This window comes from Cupressus sempervirens, chromosome 6 (assembly GCF_028749045.1).
Source record: "Cupressus sempervirens isolate cs-2001-9-10 chromosome 6, ASM2874904v1, whole genome shotgun sequence".
Taxonomy (NCBI): domain Eukaryota; kingdom Viridiplantae; phylum Streptophyta; class Pinopsida; order Cupressales; family Cupressaceae; genus Cupressus; species Cupressus sempervirens.
This window is the reverse complement of record NC_143123.1, coordinates 182539821-182562571: the sequence shown is the minus strand read 5'-3', so window position 1 is coordinate 182562571 and position 22751 is coordinate 182539821. Positions and strand designations below refer to the sequence as shown.

At 34.1% G+C, this 22751-nt stretch overlaps 1 protein-coding gene across 3 annotated transcripts in view; it reads right to left on the bottom strand.

Moving 5' to 3' along the window:
- PSD1 (phosphatidylserine decarboxylase 1) overlaps window positions 1-22751 on the bottom strand; it is a 237285-nt gene that overhangs the window by 182927 nt on the left and 31607 nt on the right. For all 3 annotated transcript variants that reach the window (XR_016352819.1, XR_016352818.1, XM_089787359.1), the window contains exon 2: window positions 20259-20347. Coding sequence is in view for 1 of the 3 variants with exons in the window: in XM_089787359.1 (XP_089643485.1) it covers window positions 20259-20347 (89 nt within the window). In the remaining 2 variants the exon portion in view is untranslated. The remainder of the gene's footprint in view (window positions 1-20258; window positions 20348-22751) is intronic.

The window sequence follows — 22751 nt, the reverse complement described above, 5'->3', positions numbered from 1 at the left end:
TTCAAATTTCTAAAGCCCACATAAAGTCTTATATCGCCATTGCATATCTAATTGCCAAGATTATCCCAGCATCCCTTAACTTCAAAAGTTCTTTTTTCATCTTTGGAGCTTATGCTGGCTTTATCGGACGTTGTCTTTGCCTAAAAAAATTTCCATTGGGTTTAAGAGGAATCTCATGTTGTAAATAGATCTTCTCTGTATGCTTTGAGGTCATCAGATGACCATGCAAAGACATGTCTATACTTTCTCAGTAAGGATACTAGATCAGCTCTGATTCTAGGAGTAAATTTTTTGCCAATGTAAACTTTCTTAAGAGTGTGCACATTCTCAAGGTTTATCTTTTCTAGTCACAAGGGCTTGCAGCAGTTGACTTTGTTTCTATTCTATCTTTATTGTCAAATATCCTTTCTAATGCTACTAATCTTTTGGGAATCTTATTAAGTTTTCAACTACACAACTTTCTTTCCAAAAGGAGCTTCTTTACCTTCATCCTTTCCACATAAGTTGTCCAATCAATATGTCGGTCTTCATATTGATCTTCACATGCAAGGAACTTCATCAGATTCCTCTCATCCTCAAAAATCTGCCAGTTTTGAACATTATCTGGCAGTGTTGCTCTTGCTTTAATTTCCACTTGTGCTATTTCATCAAATGGTTTATTCTTATGCTTAATAGTCAGGTTAGCCATAAAATCCACTAGAAAACTTTGAGATCTATCAATCCATTTAATTGAGAATGCATTAAAGGACTCCAAAAGATCCCAAACGTCATTCTTGTAATGTTTAAGTTTGGAATTTTTGGTAACAAACATGTTTCTTACTTGGGATACGATCAGTTCTAAATTACCATACACAGTGAGTATCTTAATTCCATGTTCCTTGGCAATATTAAGACCTAATAAAAGTGTCTCATATTCAACTATGTTATTAGTGCATTCAATAGTTAACAGAAAAGAATATTTGTATGATCTATTATGAGGAGAAACAAAAATGACACCAGCACCATTACCATCTTTGCTACATGCTCCATCAAAGTAAATTTGCCACGACATGGATCTTCCTTTGCAAGTAATTCTATTTGTTCAGTATTTTTCACAACAGATTTAGTGATACTTACCTGAAAATTATCCATGCTTGTATGGCAGAAATACATCATCTGGCTTGGGTCAATGTCCTCAATAATGTATGATGACCTGGGTTCTCTATCAATCCTAACCTCTCTTCCATTCACAGGGATAGCTGAATATGATAGATCCAACTAAACGCATCCACCTACCAGATTTGACCATTGCCTTGATAAAAGTATTTAATTTGTAGGTACTTCTACCACTGTGATGTCAGTGTTGTAAGATGCATCTGCGCATGCTGGCAACTTGAATTCCACATGCTTCATGATTCCTACCACAGGAACAGATCTATTGTCCATAGCATAGCACTTCCCATATGTGTCAATACTTATTCCAAGTTCCTTCATGACATCAGCTGGTATAATGTCCACTGCAGCCCTAAGTCAATCATACAGTTCTTGACAAACATGTTATTAATCAGTAATGCTAAGTAAAAACGATCCACCTGAGATGGATTTTTAGTTACAAAGGTTCCTAAATATACTACAGGTGGATCTTCAACAAGTTGTTTATGCTTAGGATCTTCTCTAGGAACTTCTCCTACATTAGATGATATCTTTAAAGTTTCCTTTCTGTAATCAGGAAATTTCATTACTTCAAGTAAGAGAACAGAAATTTTTACCTGTGACAAAGCTTGAGACATAAAAGGATTGGAATTTGAAACCTACTTTGTATGCATTGTGATCTTTTATCTCCAACTTTCACCCTTGTTAGTTTTCCTCTTTGTGCATAAGCTTTATCAATTTGGGTCCCACCTATAGTGTTCCAGTTAAAAGAAGTCATGGACTCATGGGTTCTTTTGATCCCAGATCTTCTTTCTTTCTTAGGAATTTTGATGAGACCACCATGCCTCCTCATGATCCTAATCCTAGCATAGAACACAACTCCTCTCATTCTTCCCATGTGTGATGACCTCAGGCTGGTCATTCTAATAAAGAGCAAGATATCTTCCTAAAGAACAAAATATCTCATAAGATGTTTCTAGATGCTCCGCTGATGAGAGTGACTTCTCATTTATATTTCCCAATAGGTTATGTCCACAAAGATATTCCTATTCCTAGCCATCTCTTCAATTCATAACTATAATAAGATTATTTTGAATAAATATATTACTATTATTATAATTATTATTATTAATCATAATAAATACTATTATATTTAGTTAACTCATATCATTATAGTAATAATGTTAGTTATATATTTTATTCATTTTGTTGATTATTACATCATTTAACACTATATTGTTAATCATGTTTTATATATATAAGTTATTGGTACATTTGCATATTATTCATTTATTATTTATTTAATTATATTATATTTATTATTGGACTTGTATAGTATAGTTTATATTAATTGTCTATATTTGATTATAATTATAATTATATTTTAATATTATTATTGAATGTCTAATTTTATTATTAATACTACTTATTTCCATAATATTAATATTTCTTATAATTTTTTATTATTTCTTATTACAGTTCTAGTTAAAATGGGGACATGACAAGTCCTCCCCTCTTAAATTTGCTTGTCTTGAAGCAATTCATAGCTCAGATTCATTATCTTTCCTACATGCGTGTTAAACATCTTCCAAGGTACACGTATTAATATATGATAGACTATGCAAGAACATTTGAATGAAGATACGAAGCATACACAGAGCAGATACATTAATGCATGAAGACACAATGCAAACACGAGGTAGACACATGTATACAAGAAGACATGAAGCAAACACATTAATGCGTAAAGACACGATGTAAACAAAAGTATACATGATAAAACTTTGTTAGATTCCTTTTCACATTTTGAAATAAATAAAGGCTAATGAAATATTTTACCAACTTTGACCGTAAATGTAGCGCTCCTTTCCCCTGTCTAGAAATCAAAAGTTTTTGAAGAAGTGTCATTTAGCAACCAGTACTACAATAGGGTGCCCTTGTAGTTCTCTCGTTGCAGACTTCTCTCACATGCCTAATTTCGTAGTGGATGGTAGATTTATTGTTGCTCAAGTTCGGATACAGTCTACTTGGGTCTCCCTCCGATCTTTATCCATATTGGGATTCCCTTGCCCCAACATGAACGATTTACTCCTCCCCCTGTGCACACTCCCTACCCACTCGGTATGTGCTTAATTCCGTACTGGATGGTAGATCTAGCGCTGCTCAAGTTTGGACACAATCTACTTGGGGCTCTCTCAGATCATTATCCATATTGGGATTCTCTTGCCCCAACGTGAGAAATTTACTCCTCCCCCTATGCACACTCCCTATCTATCATGAATTTAAACACAAAGGATTTTAATACCATTAAATGTCCCCTTGTCAGGTCCTATTAGATTGGGTATGAATTCTTCCTCGAGTGACGGTATATGTCACATCTCATAGACTTTATATGTTCATCAACAACTAATATATGTATGTTGAACTTCCCTTGAAATGAATTCTATTAGGAATGAAATTTACCATTGATCGGAATTGACCATCCTTGAAAGACTCCTTTATACCTAAATATATATTTTGTTTCTTTTAGATGAACATTAATACCAATCTCCTTCCTTCAATTATTAACCAAAATGTATTGTATGAGATAATAAACTTTCCTTAACCTATGCTATTCAAATCATATAGAAGCAATTCAACCTAGAGTAATTCAATGATGATTTGCGAACATGTATTTTCTACAAATAGATGTTAGACAATAGAATTGAAACTAAATAGATTTACTTATCTTTGCAAACAAAACGGAATACACTCTATTCTGGGTGCCAAAATAAGGACATTTTTAGATCATAATGAATCGCAGCTATCTTAAACTTATCTTGGGATAAAATATTATTATTTGCAAGTGGCAATCAACTTGTATTAATGTTCCCATTCTCTATAGATATAACTGTGGTCCATACTTATAAATGCAATGCAAACTTAAGAGCTCTTTAATGATTCCTTCACACCATGATGTCTCGATTCTTCGTTGTATTCTTTGTCGACTTTATATTAAGTCTTGTGATAATTGACGACTTGGATTATTTTGTGATGGTACGATGACATCAACCTTTACCAGGCGAGACAATCCAAGTCCACGTGTGCAATAACATCAAAGTCTTGGAGTCTATAGTTGGTTCAAGGGCAATTTGAATCATACATGGTTACACAACATTGCAATATATTGTCGCCAATAATCCATATTTCTCTTGCTACCTCCATTGTGGGTTCCTTCAGATCAGGCTTAGTGTTTGACAATATATATATTATCTCATTTACTACTACTTATATTTGTGTATCAGCCTGTTATTCCCAGTCTACTCATCACCTTTTGGCCGACTGACGCCACTATATACTCATGTCAATAAAGTGCATGTTGACTATCAGGTCCACTAACTTTGTATTGAGTCCAGCAATTTGCTCTTATCTCCCTGTGGTAGTCCATGTGGGATGGCAAATGCTTTAATACATTTCGTTGACAATCTTCTTGTTATATCATTCATATATGATTGTTATTTGTGTTATCTGCATGGAATATTCTGCAAGGAAGACTAGGCACGGTTGTACCATGGATTTAAGAGTTATACCAATAAAGTGCCATCCACGCATGATTGTATCATGGATTTACTTAATATGTTTCGCTTTGGTAGTAATGATGATGTTGTCACTACCTTCCGAAAACTATGTGCGACTCAAATACCCTTTGTGGGATGAGTGTAATTATAAACTATTCCACATAAGAGTGGATACAGTATATTATTTTCTTATTTAACATTTGTTTGATGAATTGTTCTTCCACATGTACTCCTTTGACATAGTACACACCACATGTATTGGTTTGATCAATGATGACATGTACTGATTTGATACATCCTTTGCAACCTATTTATTATTCCTTCTATCTTGTTCGATATGGTCGAATTTGAATAGCAAAAGATGCAGAAATTATTCCCTCATCTGAATATACATTTTATCCATTTTCTTCTTTAATAATTTTGCATGAAATTCTACTCACAAGATGGTAGGATCATGCTTTGATACCATTGTGATGCCCTAAGGCTGGTCATTCTAATAATGAGCAAAATATCTTCCTAAAGAACAAAATATCTCCTAAGATTTTTTGGATGCTCCCTTAATTAGAGTAACTTCTCATTTATATTACCCAATAGGTTATGTCCTAAAAGATATTCCTATTCCTAGCCACCTCTTCAATTCATATTAGATATGATAAGATTATTTTGAATAAATATATTACTATTATTATTAATTACAATAAATACTATTATATTTAGTTAACTCATATCATTATATTAATAATGTTAGTTATATATTTTATTCATTTTGTTGATTATTATAGTATTTAAAACTATATCGTTAATCATATATATATATATATATATATATAAGTTATCGGTATATTTGCATATTATTCATTTATTATTTATTTAATTATATTATTTTATTTATTATCATATTTATTATTGGACTTATATAGTATAGTTTATATTAATTATCTATATTTGATTATAATTATAATTATAATCAAAAATCATTATTTAATATGTAATTTTATTATTAATATTACTTATTTCCATAATATTAATGTTTCTTATAATATTTATTATTAAAGTTCTACTTAAAATGGGGACGTGCACCATGATAACGATTATACCTTAACTCTTTCTTCTACCCAAGTCCAAAATCTTACCAATGAATTGAAGAAATTGGAAAAATTTGATTAGTTCAAGAGAATCCCAATTCCAATGTTGTGTCCACTGTAGAAGTCATGAGGAGACTCATTCGTAACGATGAACATCGCACTACTCTCATGCGTAGCATTTCTTATCTTGTTGGTTCCAATGTCAAACCTCTAATGGATAGTGCTCAAGAGATAGGATATGTCCTTCCTTCTATGCGTGTTGGGACTTTCCTATCCATTTCAACTTATGTTCCTACTATTCCTACTTACGTGTCACCTCTAGTCACCACTTCGATTCAAGTTTCCAATCCTATCACCCTTGAGTCCCCTAATCTCACTCTTCCTACAAGTTACATATTCTATTCCTCCTCTCACCACTTCCACTATGCTTCATACCTCTTCCAACATTCCTTCTATATCCCAGAACTTTCCTAACACATCCAATGTATCTATCCCTATCATTTCTTCTTCTGATTCCACTAGTAATAGATTAGCTCAAATGGTTTATTCTTTACAACAACTTGCTTCATTGACTGAATCCAAATTCAACAATCCTACATGTGATATTACCACTTCTCCATCCTTTGACATTAATCGGATTGTATTTCCTCCAAACATTGAGATCCCTCATCTTGAAACTTATAATGGTAAGTGTGATCCTATGACTCATGTCAAAACTTTTCAAACCTTGTTTACTGATTTTACTTACGATTATAGGTTCTTGGCTCAGATGTTCACCAGAGCCTTTTGAGACAAAGCTTTGCAATCGTATTGCTCCTTGCCTCCTTACTCTATTAATTCTTTCAAAAATTTGCTAATTCTTTCATTCAACAATTCCAAAACAGCATTGATCCTCAAATTTCTTTGACTATCTTAATGCATTGTAACCAAGGAGTTAAAGAAAGTAACTTTATTGGTAGATTTAAACATTTGCATTATTATATTTTGTATCATGTGCTTGATGTTGATATACAACGCATTTTTATTTCTAATTTGCAAACGATATTAGAGATAAGATTCTTCTTACGGAGTTTCCTTCTTTTTCACAACTATGTGTAGTGCTTCATCATTATCAACTACAAGTGAGTCAATTTGAGAGCAACACTCTACTGACTCCTATTACCTTTGATAAGAACGATGTTGCATCTCATCCTAATAAGTTCTATAAGTCGAACAGCTACATCAACTTCAACAAATTATCAAATACTGTAGATGATCAAGTGGCAGCAACATCTAATGGTTTACCTCCCTTGTCCACTATTTTTAGATGTAATCATATTTATACTCCATTATCTAAATCTTTGCATAATGTAATGACAAAGTTACTTAACAAAAACATAATTAAGCTTCCCACAATTCGACCATTGGACACCAACAAACCTCTTCTTAAATATTTTGATGCTAATGCTTATTGTCTCTTTCACCTTCAACCCAGCCATGACACTGAAGGGTGCTATTCCTTGAAGAATGTTATCCAAGATCTCATTGATTCCAATGCTATATCTATCCATACTAATATTACTCATGGAAACAAGTATGTTGCACCTCCTGATCAGAACTTGAAAATTTATACTAATTCTTTACCATCTCACTATAGCAATACTATTGCCCAACGTTCTTCCTCCGCTATACATATTTATGATGATAAAGTTGAAGAAGCCTATCATGTTGTTAACCATGATGAACATGCCCAATCTAAAACTAAGCCGCATCCTTCACCTAAACCGCAATCTCAATCTGAACCTAAACTTTGCATTACCTTTGATCATGCTGAAATGATTAAAGCTCTTGATGGTTCTCTTCATGTTACTGCCAAGTTGGTTGGTATTCCCATGGTGTCACAGTTGATCTCTCTTCCATGGTGAATGTTATAACTGAAGAACATATTTTTCATAAACAATTACACAAGGATTTCTATGATATATCTAATGTGTGGGTTTGTAATGGTTTTCTTTTTCACCCTGATGGTTCTATCTCTCTTCTTGTAGAACCTTGTGGTAAAGTTGTGGATACTACTTTCTTTGTTATTCCTACTTCCGATCAAATTCAAGTTAAGCTTGGTATTCCTTGGCATTCTTACATGCAAGTTATAGCTTCCCCTATACATAAATGCCTTAAGTTCCTCCATGATGGCAAAATCAAGTCCATTAACTGTAGGCTTTATCATATTCTAGGCCTTGAGACTTTGTTGGCCTTGATTTATTTTGACCTATTGAATCTCACACAGTCCCACTATGTCCTAATTATCTTTTCCGCTCTTATCAAGCTTTCAAAACTCAAAAGATTGGTGAACTTAGTGAACCCAACTTGATCCTAGTTGTGGTCTTCTTCCTATCCCATTGATTCCTCCTTTGACAACCTCTCCACCTCCTTCTCTTGTTGCTACCTCTCAAACTAGTAGTGTTCCTTCTATTCTTCCGTCACAAGGAGAGAGGATTCGATGTTGATTGATCATAACCCATCCCAAGTATCTTCCAAAACCAAATGTAACCAATGTGCTTGTGATTGTTGTGGAAAACGTCAAGCTAAAGCTAAAGCTCGTACTCATGTTTCCCAAAATGCCTAATCATCCCATATACCTCTTTCCTCTCTTCCCTTTGACCATCTCATGCTTGAAATTGTGGAAGAAGTGAGTTTGCATAATGATAAAATGGATAAACATGATAATATTATCCGTATCTTTGATTGTATTATGACTAATTTAGATGAAGAAAATACTCTTGATGATGTCATTGGTGCTAATAATGATATATATGCTAGCGATTACGATGATTTATATGAGACTATTGATCTTGATCATGATTTACCACAGATGTTATATCAATAATTATCAATCACTCCTAGTACCAAACATAGTGCCCTAGCTTCACAACACGGTCCTTGTTTGGAATTAGCTATTGTTCCTTTCCTTGTACTTGATGTTGCTCCTCTTGCAAGTTACCCACCTTCCCTAAACACGATAAACCGAGATGGGGAGCAAGTGATATGCTTGATTAGCTCCTCTTGTACAATGGTCCTTATGTGTTTGCCTGTTGTAACGTGCTTCCCTCGTAATGTGTTGCCTGTATTATGTTTTGTCTAGATTGCTTTAGCCGATCTTTCTTGCTTTGTTGGCGCAACGTGATAAAGGAATCAATCATATTGTACACATTCTTTTGTTTGTAACTCTCTTCTTCTATATGGTGTACATGTGTAATTGTTTGTAAATGTGCCTTTGTATAATCTGCTTGGAATATTGCGACATGGTAGCACCGAATTCTTTTTGGTCTCCGTGATGGTGGCCTAAAAAGACTCTTCTTCATAACCCTTACATGTTTTTGCTCCATTCTCTTATAGTTCTATTTCCTTTTGGGAATGATGAGATTTCATATTTGACATAATACATTATATATTATCATATGATCATAATAAACCTGGAGTTGGTAGATCCCTCTTGTGCTCTCTTTTTGTCATATGCCTATGTCCCTTAATGTGTGCTCGCTTGGGGGAACTTCACATTGGAAACGTCTCTAGTGGATTCATGTACACTCTATTAAAGTTATTGCTACTGTTGAAGTGTTAGCAATCACTTTAACATGGGAGCATACTCTCCGCTCACATGTTGTACACACACTATGATCTTTTACATATTCAGATCCCTTATTGGATTATTAACAGTCTATAAGGCCTGATCCTTGCATTTTTTTATCCCTCTTTGGTTTACTTACAGTCCCGGAGGCCTTATCCCTTTATTTACATTTTCGATCCCTTAAGAACACACTACGCCTAGATAGTCTTTTGTTGGATTTCCCTTTTGGTGGCACAAGCCTCTAAGGGTGTATCCTTAATGGGTTACTAGCATGTCACACAAACTTGCTAGACTATCAATGTCATCTCTTTGCAGCATGTGTTTTTTTGTGATACATAGTAAGAGACACAAATCTTACTAGAGTTAATCTCACTCTTTTTGTTTTTGTTTTCGTCAATGATATCTCTTTTGTCTTGATTTTGGACTCGACGAGGACTCAAGTCTATTGGGGGCTTGATTACTTCCTTCTCTCCTTCATCTTATGCTTTTGATCTACTTTACCATGAGTTTTATTTCGGCTCATACTCTCACTAATGTGAGGGCTACATGTATCAGCTTAAAAAGTGTACACTTGCTTTGTAAGACCTTTTAGTCCTCCCTTTAACAATCTCCTACATCCATTAATGCACTTAATGCTCGAGTCCATGACACACGCAGGCAATCTATGGGCATCTATTTATCATCCACAAGCATTCATTTGAAAGCAAGATTCATTCAAGGCATCATCCATTCAAGCAAGCTTTCAAGGAGTTTTCAAAAGATCAATCCTCGTAGCATCCAAAAGCATATTACATTCATGGATATATGATTTGGCATTAGTCTATCTATTGGCCTTTGTGGAGACATCCTACATCATCATTTACATACAAGCATTAATGTATCTTTGTGGATAGCGGATCTCAATCCATCCATGGAGATTTGACAAGCGAGGTGAATATTTACATTTGTCTTGCTTTTACATGCTTTTACCATTTAAGGTTGATTCCTTTGGGGCTTGACCGAGGCAAGCCCCTCCCCCCAGCAAAAAAACTTTTTCTTGTATGCAAGTGAAGATTTACAGTTTTTTGGAATGGTGAGCTCGGATCTCAGAATTAATGTTTCAAGTTGCAGGCGAAGCTCTAGATCTTAACTTTTTGTGTAGAATAAGTCAAGGACGACCTCATCCTTGACCCAAGTCATCCTTGACTTCGAAGTCCTCCCTGTCCGGATACCTTTAGATTCATAAAATCTGCAGATACTAGTTTCCAGGTCCCAGATCTAGAACAGTTTCTGATATGACAGGTTCTATCAGTAATTTTTCACATCTGAGTTGACTTTCCTCATTGGCTTCTAAGGTAAGTTTGATACTTCATTTTGTCATTTCATGGCATCTATCTTTATGTTTCCTTTCATAGGGACTGTGGTACTAAATGAACATTATTTGACTCCTAACAGGGTCACATCTTTTCACAAGGAACTTATTTATTAGTACATTATCTTGTGGGTGCCATCACCACTGAGGTTTTCCCTCTGATCAAAGGTTTCCCTAGTCAACAAATCATTGTGTTATGCTGTATGGTTTCTTATTGTTGCACATCATTGCTCTTACTGTTGGTAATCAATTTTATAAGAGTTTTATTTAATTATATCACATCTGATTCACTCTGAGTTGTGTGTGGACTTTACTTCTGAATTACTTCTGAACACGTATACCCCACCTAATTATTAGATTTCTTGTATCCTTAGCGTTGTGCTATCAAATTCAATCTTAGTTGATCTTGGGTATTATAGGCCTCCTTGCTGATTATCAATTGCAAGTCCTGATTATCAAAATATCTATTTTTTGTTGATTTATTAGAGTTTGATTATTTCTGAATACCATATGTTTTGTATGCATGTCTCTGATTAGAAATCAGATATATGAAAATTGGTGGCTGACTGTATATTTGCTGAGACAAATTATATAAATATTAACTGATTTAGAATAGTTGACTGTGCTGACTGTTACTTGTTGTATGTTGATTGGCTGTGTCAAGTCTCTATTTTCTAAGATTAGTATTCGATGATATCCCCCTTTTTCTTTGTCCTCCTTTCCCCCGAACTATGTATTAATTTATATTTAATATTGTTTCATTTATTATTTAGTAATATTTATTTTCAGTGCTATTTTATATGTAGTTTATTATTTGTATCATATATATAGATATATATATATATATATATATATTTCAATTTTTTTATTATAATATTTAATAATTTTTTTTTTTAAATGATAATATATTATTATTCATATATTATAGATTATAGATTATATCATATGATGATGATAATGTTATTATGATAACATTATGATAATTAGTGAATGAGCATGTTTAATATTCTATTAATATTTTATATATGGATTGTTTATATTGTTATTATAATATTTTAGTATTTGTTTATTTAATCTTATATTGTAATTCAATATCATTAAACTTCATCCTAGAAAAAGGGAACATCACACTTGACTTGTGAGGTATTAATCTAATGTAGTTGAAATTTGAAAATATAGTTACACACTATTCTTGTAATCTCACTATGATCAAAGTTCGCAAATTTTCTTGGAATGTCTAATTCAATCCTTTGTATACCGGAATTTTTAATATTCCACGATTGTTTTGGAAATGACAAAATGGAATTGGAATTTCCCAATTCTATTTTTACCTCAAATCCAGAATATTAATCTTTCATTTAAATACCTGGAATTAAAAAATTAATTCCAATTCCACTTTTTCGAGAATTGGAATAAACAACATTTGATTGTTTTTCAAGTCCGTGACTCTTCTTGGCATTACGATTTGGGCATCTTGTAGAGGCATTTATATTTGGGCGTTTCAGCATCAGAGCCATTCTGTTTGGGCATCTCTCTGGATGAAAATATCCTCGTTGCTCACTCTTACACTCGGAACGCTATTGGATCAGCACAGCAACAACACTCGTATCACCACTCTTTGCCCCTGTTGCATCTCGACTCCTGCCACAGTCCCAACTGGAGATGGAAACCAACAAGTGACATTGAATGTCGTCGGAAAGCTATTTCCGCTTAGTCCATTTTAATACAGCTTCAGACGAACAATAGTTGTTTCCCCTTCCACTTACACCGAAAAGAGCCTCTCTTTTGTTGGATCTAAATCTGTCTCCCAAAGAAAATGAGTTTGCAGCTTAGTTTTTGCTAATTTGCATCTTCTAACACTAGTTTTCTTTGCTGGCCTTTGTATGCCTCTGGAGTTTTAACATGTATAGATTAATGAAATTAATCAGCATCTATTGATCTGTTAAATACTTCCACCTTTCAACTATGACATTATTTAATCACTAAATCTGTGTTGCATTTTTTATTCACAGTTGAATCCTACGAGCTCATTATTATAAGAGCTTTTGCAATCCGCTGTTGATGATTTACTTGGCAAAGTTTAGGCAGATTATTCCTTTCTTTCAAATATGAGAAATTCTAAAAATTTAAAATAATTCAAAATTCAAAAATAAAAGCCTTATTCCAACTCCAATTTCAAGAACCAAACGCAGAAAATGCATCTTCCCATTCATCTTTGAGGTGAACCAAACATTTCCAACCATATTCCAAAAACCATTTTTTGGATTTCAAAATTCCACAACTGGCTAATTCCAATATTGTAGCATTCCAACATCCTAAAATTCCGACAACCAAACGGGCCCTAAAGATATTGCTTCCTTCTTGCTTGTCATGCCTTGTACTATTTGTTCAGTTATATAACCTTCGACTGTTATCAAAATAATTTATCTTCTTGTGCGATGCTTTGCTTTTACCATGATTGTGTCTCTATATCTTTCTCTTTTACCTTTATAGGGCCCTAATTGCTTGGTGGCTAGATTGTGTCAACTAGTTCCCCTTAGGCTGGATGCTCTGATACCATTGTAATGGCCCCTCTATGGTTAGCTTGGGAACCTAGGGTAATTACCTTGGATTCTCTGCTCACTATAATTTACATTATTTGATCCCCTTGCAATCAAAGTATGATGGTGTCTTTACGAACAATATATCTATATATATGTAACATAATAGTCTATCAATAATATTGCTCTCTCAAAATTTGAATATGTATTATGGAAGTCAATTCCATTAATGTTCTACCCTAACCTTGGTGATCTCTTCTACAATAAAAATGGAATTGTATTAAGAATTGCAGTACTGTCATTATATATATATATATACCCGAAATATTCAATTCCCACTATTGATACTATCGGTTTTGTGTGTAAGATATATATATATATATATATATTGACATCCTTACCCGAAATATTCAATTCCCACTATTGATACTATCAGTTTTGTGTGTAAGATATATATATATCGACATCCTTATCCGAAATATTCAATTCCCACTATTGATACTATCGGTTTTGTGTGTAATATAAATATATATTGACATCCTTACCCAAAATATTCAATTCCCACTATTGATACTATTGGTTTTGTGTGTAATATATATATATATATATATATATATATATATATTTCAGCCGGCGGCCGAGAGAACTAGAACTGCTCCGATCTGCTGCACTCCACCCCTGCAGGGGGCCCGACCAGCAGAGTGGAGTGGTTGAAAGTTGCGCTGGAGGAGAGTGGCCGAGTGGTTTAAAGCGACAGACTATAAATCTGTTGGAGGTTTTCTAGGCCTGAAGGAAAGCTATTATAATTCCCTCCCACCCAAAGTTCCCATATGACCTATTTCTTGCATTAATCCCCCTTTCAGATTATTGTAAGGAGTTACCCTTATAAATTATAGGCAAGGTAGGTACTTCCGGTGATGCTACCAGTCTCTATTCGTCACAGGGCTCTAATGGCACCTCTGCAGTGCTGGTGCCATTAGGACCGCCGGCCCTACTATCTATAAGGTCGGTTTATATATATATATATATATATATATATATATATATATATATATATATATATATATATATATATATATATATATATATATATATATATATATATATATATATATGAATTGAATATTTCGGGTAAGGATGCCAATATATATATATATATATATATATATATTACACACAAAACCGATAGTATCAATAGTGGGAATTGAATATTTTGGGTAAGAATGTCAAAATATATATATAGATGTCATGTAGATGGTGGCAAATGCTATGCATCGGATATTAAAGTAGTCGATTGCATATGAATATAAGCAACCAACATGCTATTAATACAATACATGGAAAACAAAAGACACTATTTCTTATGTAAGATTATGAACAGCCTTGTTGATGCATGATCTTTGTTTATTGTATTTCAATGTTAATAATTAAACACAATGATGGTGTCCATTTGATATATCTGTCAATAGATGTGTCTAAGTATTGTTGTTTATACCCGTTAGCATTATGTCTTCAATGTTTGGCCATTCATTCCATCAAAGGAAACAATGTTCACATAAGATTTATCTCCTTCTCATTCAAGGGATATTTCTTTTTCCTTTCATCCTATTTGATGATTAGATTTTATGATATTTGATTTTGTATGTTTTTTTATACATGATTTTTCTCTGAGTATGTGAAGTATCCCCTTGCAATTAGATTTGGCTCCCATAAATATGCGATGGAGGGTTGCCTAAGAAGATGCGCCTCTTCCCTGATGGTGCCTTGACATACTATAGGTTAAGTTGCTAATGAATTATAATAGTTAACATTATTTTAGTTTCAGATCTCCTTCTCCCAAGGCAAGGTAGTTATCTATGCGATTTCATTAGTATAAAGTAGAAGTTTATATACATAGTTATATATCTTGAGCAATTTATTATTTAAGCAAATTATATTATTTATTTTTTGTAATTTGATAATATTATTAATTAATGGAAATTATAATTATTTATCTTATGCAATTTATTATTTAAGCAGATTATATTATTTATTTGTTTGTAATTTGATAATATTCTATTTAATGGTAATTATTATTATATTATAGGTATATATATGTATTATTTATGCCTGTAAATAGTGGATAAGTTAAAATCTTCAATTTAGCCTTTGTTTAATCATATTTCTCTAACTTACCGATGCATCAAGCTTAGAGGGGGGTGTGGATGCGGATGCAAACAGCTGCGTGGATGTGAGAGGAGGTGTGGTGGGTGTTGTCAGGAAGCACCATTATCTCTTGCGGATGTGCGCAGGGTGCTCCGGAGAGCATCTGGAGAGCAACCAAGCACATCCTGTGAGCATCCAAGCACATCCTGTGAGCATCCGCTTGTTTTTAGCATCGAATCACTTAAGTGACTTAAAAAAAAATGTGATTTAAATTTTTTTTAATTTGACTCACAACCCTAAAATGGCCCTAAAAGAGGCTATTCATTGCCCATTCTTCCCATTTTGTTTGCAACTGGGCCCTCTTCTCATTTGGTCTCCATTGTGGCATTCTGAAAGCAAGGTCATTAGTTTTGAAGAGGATCATTCATAGGGTGTCTATTGAGCTTCCATAAAGGACGAATAAGCAACTAAGATAAGCATTCAATCCATTTCATGAGCTTTTTTAGTGATTTTTTTTAGTTCTTCATGAATTTTTCAAGTTTTAGAAGAAATTTTTCAAGGTATTTTGTTTTTGTTTTTTGTAAAGAAATGTAGGAGTAAGTTTGTTTAAACATTTCTAAGTTGATTTTTTCTATTTTCTTATTAGATTCATAGTTTCTATTGTGCAAGAATGGCCACTACTGATAGTCAAAGTTCAGCAACAGGGCAAAACGAAGTGATAACTTCAATATTGATGTGGCATCTCCATTATGGAGACACACCACAAGATCATCACAGGTTTCCAGAGGTGGGTCATACATTTGGAGATGCAATATATGTCATAGTAAACCATTCAACAGCTCATATTCTCGGGTCAAAGCTCATTTTATGGGCCCTATTGGTAAAGGAATAGCATTGTGCAAAGGAAGTAAAGATGGAAAAAGGTTGAGCGATGCACAGTTAGCAGGATTCATAAAAGAACAAGAGTTTGTTAATCGTTTAGTGAGCAAATCAAAAACAAGTTTGTACAAACCTTCATCTACAAAGAGCAAAGTGAATGTGCCCACTAATCATGTTGCATCCTCCAAACATCTATTCTTGGAAGTGGGAGAGGAGATTGATGAAGTAGAAGTTATTAATTGCAAAAGAGGTCCGCTGGATCAAGCATTCAAAAAGAAGGCAAGAGAGATTGTTGATGAAGCAATTGCACATTGCCTTTATGCCAATGGTATTCCTTTCAATTTCGTCAGATCGCCATATTGGAAGTAAATGATTGCAGCCATCCTTAGAGCACCAGCTGATTACATTAGCCCTGGGTAAGAAAAGGTGCATACTACTCTTTTGTAAAAAGAAAAAATTTCTATAGACAAATCTCTTCAACCAATTAAGACATCTTGGAAAACTTCCGGCATAACTATTGTATCTGATGGATGGAAAGACACAAGAAACCAACCATTGATAAATGTGATTGCAATGTCCCCCAAAGGGGCAATGTTTTTGAGGGCTATTGATTGTGAAGGACAAGTTAAGGATTCACAATTCATTTCTAGAATTCTCATTGAGGCAATAGAGATGGTGGGTAGTGAGAATGTGGTCCAAGTGGTCATAGATAATGCCACGAATTGTAGGGGTGCAGGTGCTTTCGTTGAGTCTCGACACGACCATATTTTTTGGACACCGTGCACCATACACTCTCAACTTCGTCATGCAACAAATTGGCACCCAAATAGATTGTGTGAAGCAAATATACCAAGAGGGAGAGGAGATACAAATGTTTGTGACAATCCACGACATGTCACAATCTATATTCAGATCATTCTCCAAGTTGCAGTTGTTGAAGGTGGATTTAAAAATGTAATTATTTAGTTTCATTTTTTTTTTTGAATAAGTTTAATATCAAATTTCTTGTTTATAACTTTGTTTTCTATTTGATGTCATATTGTCAACTTGCATATAGCTTGCTGAGACTAAATTTGCATCTCATACTGTTGTTCTGAAACAACTCCTCAAGGTGAAATCAGCATTGGGTTAAATGGTTATTTGTAACCAATGGGGCTTTATGGAAGGCTTGAAATTCAAAGAGAGCCTTGAAGGTCAGGGATATGATCTTGGATGAGCATTGATGGGCTCGTGTGCAATTTGTATTGTATTTCACCTAGCCTATCATCACTATGCTACGCTTTGCCGATACAGATGCACCTAGCTTGGGGGATGTGTACGATGGTTTGGACACCATGGTAGAAAAGGTAAAGCTTTTCATACAAGCACATGAGACTAACCCCACAGAATGTGAAGCCTTGTGCAAAAAGGTGGAGGATATCATTCATCATCGTTGGGAGAGGATGATTACCCCATTGCACCTCCTTGCATATGCCTTATCTCCAAGGTATTATAGCCAAGAAATACTTGCTATGCTGGATAGAATTGCACCATATGCGGATGAAGAAGTTGCTACTAGGTGCTACACTACATTTGCAAGACTCTTCCTAGATGATGAAATGCACAAAAAGGTGAGGCAAGAATTTGGCTTATTTGCTTTAGGATAAAAACTTGCTCCATATGCAATAAAGGACCAAAATGACATGGGAGCTATCACATGGTGGTACATCTATGGCCAACCATTCAAGCATCTACAACCTCTTGCAATCAAGATCCTCTCACAAGTAAGTTTTCATTTATTTATTTATTTAGCAATTGTATTCTACACTTTAATGTTTAACATTCTTTAATTTGTTTTTCATTTGTATGTTTAATTTTAAATTTTTAAATTTTTATGGACACTATTCAGGTTGCAAGTTCTTTTGCTGCTGAATGGAATTGGAGTACATACTCCTATATCCATTCAGTGAAGCGCAACCGGTTGGGCTCAAAGAATGTTGAGGACTTGGTTTATATACATACCAACTTGCGTCTTTTGTCACGTAAGGAGGATGGATACAAGGAAGGATCAACCAAGCTTTGGGATGTAGCCCCTGAATCTGCAAACTTGGATGCAACACTTTAGGATCTACTATGATGGCGGAATATGATGTTGATAACATCATAGCATGTGCATCTAGCACAATTGGAACCATGCATGGTTCAAATGAATTTGCAAGTGTTGCAATCGGAGGAGATGATGAGAATGTAAATTTTTTTGAGAATCCTTATGATTCTGAATGACTAAATGTGATTTGTGAATCTTGAGCCTCAACTCTTGATTGATCAACATTGAACCATGAACTATGTTTTGATTTTGTAATTCGAATTGCTTTGGAATCTTGAACTTGAGTGATTTACTAATTAGACATTACTGTTATTTCAATTTGATTATGATAATGAATCAATGAATGGTTTATTTTTGTATATTTAATATTTCTTGTATTTCTTTGCATACATTGTCATAAATTATAGTTGACAACTTCATATATATTTATTTTTTTACTTTTTTTAAATATATATACATCTGTACGGAGGCATCCAAAATCCCCAAAAATAAAAATCCACGCATCCACACATCAGCACCCCGCACCCACATCAACATCAAAACCAGAATTGGTAACTTATTATTTCTTGTAATCATATTACATTTTATATTTATTATTATTTATTTATTTATTTTTATATTTAGCTTTCTTATGATCATTTATTTATATTTTAAATTACTATTTATTCATTAAATCTTCTTTCGGAGATAGGGAATCACATGCAACCACCTCCCTCATTAGTATTACCATCCATGCCTCCCTTTAGAGTCACAAATTACTTGCAAAGGCTTTACCACAGGATATTTGTTTTTTAATTTGAAGTGTCAAAATGCAATAAGTTCCCTAACAGAAGACATATTCGTTATTTCATCTCTTTTTGGCTCGGTAACCCAAAACAACAAATTGGTCACCAGTCTGCTTTAATAGGCAATATCATGTGTTGCTTCCTTACCTCAATGAGATTTCAAAGCCATCCTACCAGAGTTGAACCCCATTCCTTAGTCCAGTGAGTGCCCCTTATTCACTGGTCCGTGAGGCCAAATCAATTGACAATTTCAAAGTTAATCATTTTGTTGATTTTGATTGTAGACAGCTATTATTTCACCTTCTAGGTGCTTAAGATTTCTAATTGCACTTCTAGATCGATAAACTAATATTTTAAATACATTCTGTTCATTTAATCACACAACATATTTTCCGATTCAATGCAATGTAATCAGTGATATGAATATAAACAACAAAAATCTATATTCTACTATTCATGGGTTGAATTATCAATTTTATTTGCTCTCTGTCTTTATGCTAAGTAAACAGCCTAAAATTTCAAAAAGGTTTTGTCCCTTTCTCTACATTTTTTTATGTCTTTGTTTTCAAATCTGATTCTTTATGATTTATATCCCGATATTTTCAAAGAATCTTATACTTTCAGTTAGCGCATATTTTTGCTGCTATGCACATAACAACAAATTACATAAGTGTAGGCCAACCCATAAAACACAAAAACCCCAAACCATCTAATAATAATTTAACCAAAGTTATAAGAGGGGAATATACATTTATATAATTCTAGACAGTGATTGATACAAGAATCTGCCATGCATCCTACATGTTTCAATGTATTTAGATTGCTGCATGTTAAATAGACAACACATTATTGGCATAAGTTTGTGCATATTTCAATTGTAACATTCTGACTGTTCATCATTATTTGATTCGCTGAAAAGTTGGTGACATTGATACATAAACTTTACATTAAAAAACCAGAAACCACATTAAAATTAAGAAATTAATGTCCTACATAATGTGAACATAGCATTATTATCCAGATTATGAGATAAACAATAATCAGCTCCATCTTTTGTCTAAAAAGGCTACATCCTCCTTGAGGAAACCTGACCTTTTTATCCTGGTAAAGATGACGGCCATGAAGCACACCAAGCATTGCAAGTGTAGCCATTGTTGCCCCAGGAACAAGAAATCGATTTGCTAAACCAAAAACAGCTACAACAATTAGCTTATCCACAGATTAAAAGCACACACTACTTGAAAACAACACAGCTACAAGTAACATCAGAAATATTGGTGTTGTTAAGGAAAACTAAACAGAGATCCAATTCATGGAAGACAAATTCTAATTATTCATAACAGCAAAAGTAATTCAAAATATGATTTGATAAGCAGAGAGAGAGAGAGAGAGAGATTGTGTTATATGGATCCAAAAAAGCACTGCATGACACATTGGTTAGCCCATTATTACTAAAGCTAAAGAGTTCAAACCAAATACTATGTAGCCAAATGTTGATCAACTTTGATCTAATACATAACATACTGTTTTAAAAGAATACAAAATAAAATAATTTAATATAAAGTCCATCATGTATCTTTCAGACTATGGCTAGAAGCACACATGCCATAAATATTAAGCACCAAACTCACATATATAGCCTTTTTTTTTCATGCAATCACTCCTCTCACTTTTCACTGTTGTGTGTCCCACTGGTCTTCCCTATATTTCTTTATCTGTGCTTGCATATTGATATTCCTCTTGCTTAACAACCTAAATTCATTTAACAAAATCTCTAGGTCCTCATAAAAGTTTACCATGCCAATTCAAGGAAACAACCAGTTGACTCTAAAAGTACACCCACTGAAACCAAATACAACAGATTTAAGTTATCCCAGAGTGAAATTTTCTTAGTGTAATTCTCTGTCAAGATAGCAGTTATGTGCATACAAAGCTCTCTACAGAAATCTGTATGTCCAATTTCTCTTCTTAGAACAATCCGCCCAAAGTGCCCACACTTTCACATAATGCAAGCAGACATAAGATACTCCATGAAACCAATGACACTTTCATAATTCTACAAATGTAAGGAGATTGTCCACCTTATTATGAGTGCAACATTGATAGTGCGTGAAAAATTGATTGTTCACACTTGCTCATTTGAGCATACAATCTTACAATTTACATCAATGTAATCCTCTTTGGGGCTATAATCTTGTCCAAAACACAACTTGTACTTAGTGATTTGGAAACATACGCAGCTAGTTGTAAGTTTGAAAATAGGGACCCATTCTTGGCAACCCTGGTAGTTTTAATAGATTTCAGGCGTATGTGTTTTACCAAAACTATTTGATTCTCCTTGCAAGCCTGTTGGGCTAATACTTTCATTATTGACCATATATTCACAAGTATCACTGTAATGTCCCTGTTTTTGGCAGGTCTACGCAATTGATGGAGTTAGCCCATCATAGCGACACTAGTGAACTAATAGGGTGTTTTGGGTGTCTTAGTTGTGAACTTACTATTTTCGGCAATTGTTATTTTTGGCAGTGCAGTTGGTCGTCACCTACAGTTAATAAAGTAATAATTGCATGAACTCTTATTTATTTATTGATCACTGAATTGCATTATTATAATAATGACTTTTAGAGATATTTCTAAAAAAGCAAGTTGGTAAGTTTCTAGTGTTGAGTTTTTTTGTGAAACTTCCACAATTTCTTAAGTGGAGTTTTAAGGAAACTTTGGCCAACAAAAGCTTATAAATGAGACCTCATTTCATTGGGAAAAGGAGGCTTGAATATATTTTTTCTTTTGTGCCTTCGTGGCCTTTTCCTGATTTCTGACTTGTGAGCCCTTGTTGAAGTATAAGGGTCTCGTTTGAGAAGTTTTTGGCAATTGTGCTGAAGTATACAATTGGCCAACATTCTCCTACTATACTCCTATAGCTAAGGAGAATAATCTTTAAGTATTTATTTTCTTGCTCATTTCATCTAGCTGAGGGTTTGAAGAATTTTTGAGATCGTCTCTAATAATTGTACTGAGATAAACAATTATTGAATTATCCTACTTTGTCTTCTATGGCTTGGAGATTTGTTAGTGATCAATTACTAATTTGTGGAGGTTTGCATTCTCTTGCTAGGAATCTATGTTTTGAATTGCGAAGGATACTATCTTTGGCTGGAAGTCCACGTTATTCTGGTGGTGGACGAATTAGTGTTGGATGGTTTGCATACTGGCCTCCATGGATGAAAGCGGATTCTGACTGCAAATAAAGGTGGGATGGCAATACCAATCTAGCTGCATATCATATTCCAACCTTTTGTGGGGGTTGAAACAGTTGTTGGAAGGCTCACGTTAACCATTGTTGAGTACTGCAATTTGCCCTAGCAGCCGTGCGGGGTGTTTGGAGACCACAAGTTAGCACCAAATCTTGCACGTCACCTACTCTCAGCATTAGACATCAATGGCTAGAGGATGGTCTTAATTCTGCGGCTGGGTATTGGCAGTAAAGAGGCATACATGAATAAGGAGGCTTGAATATATATTTGCTTTTGTGCCTTTGTGGCTTTTTCTTGATTTCTAACTGGTGAGCCCTTGCTGAAGTAT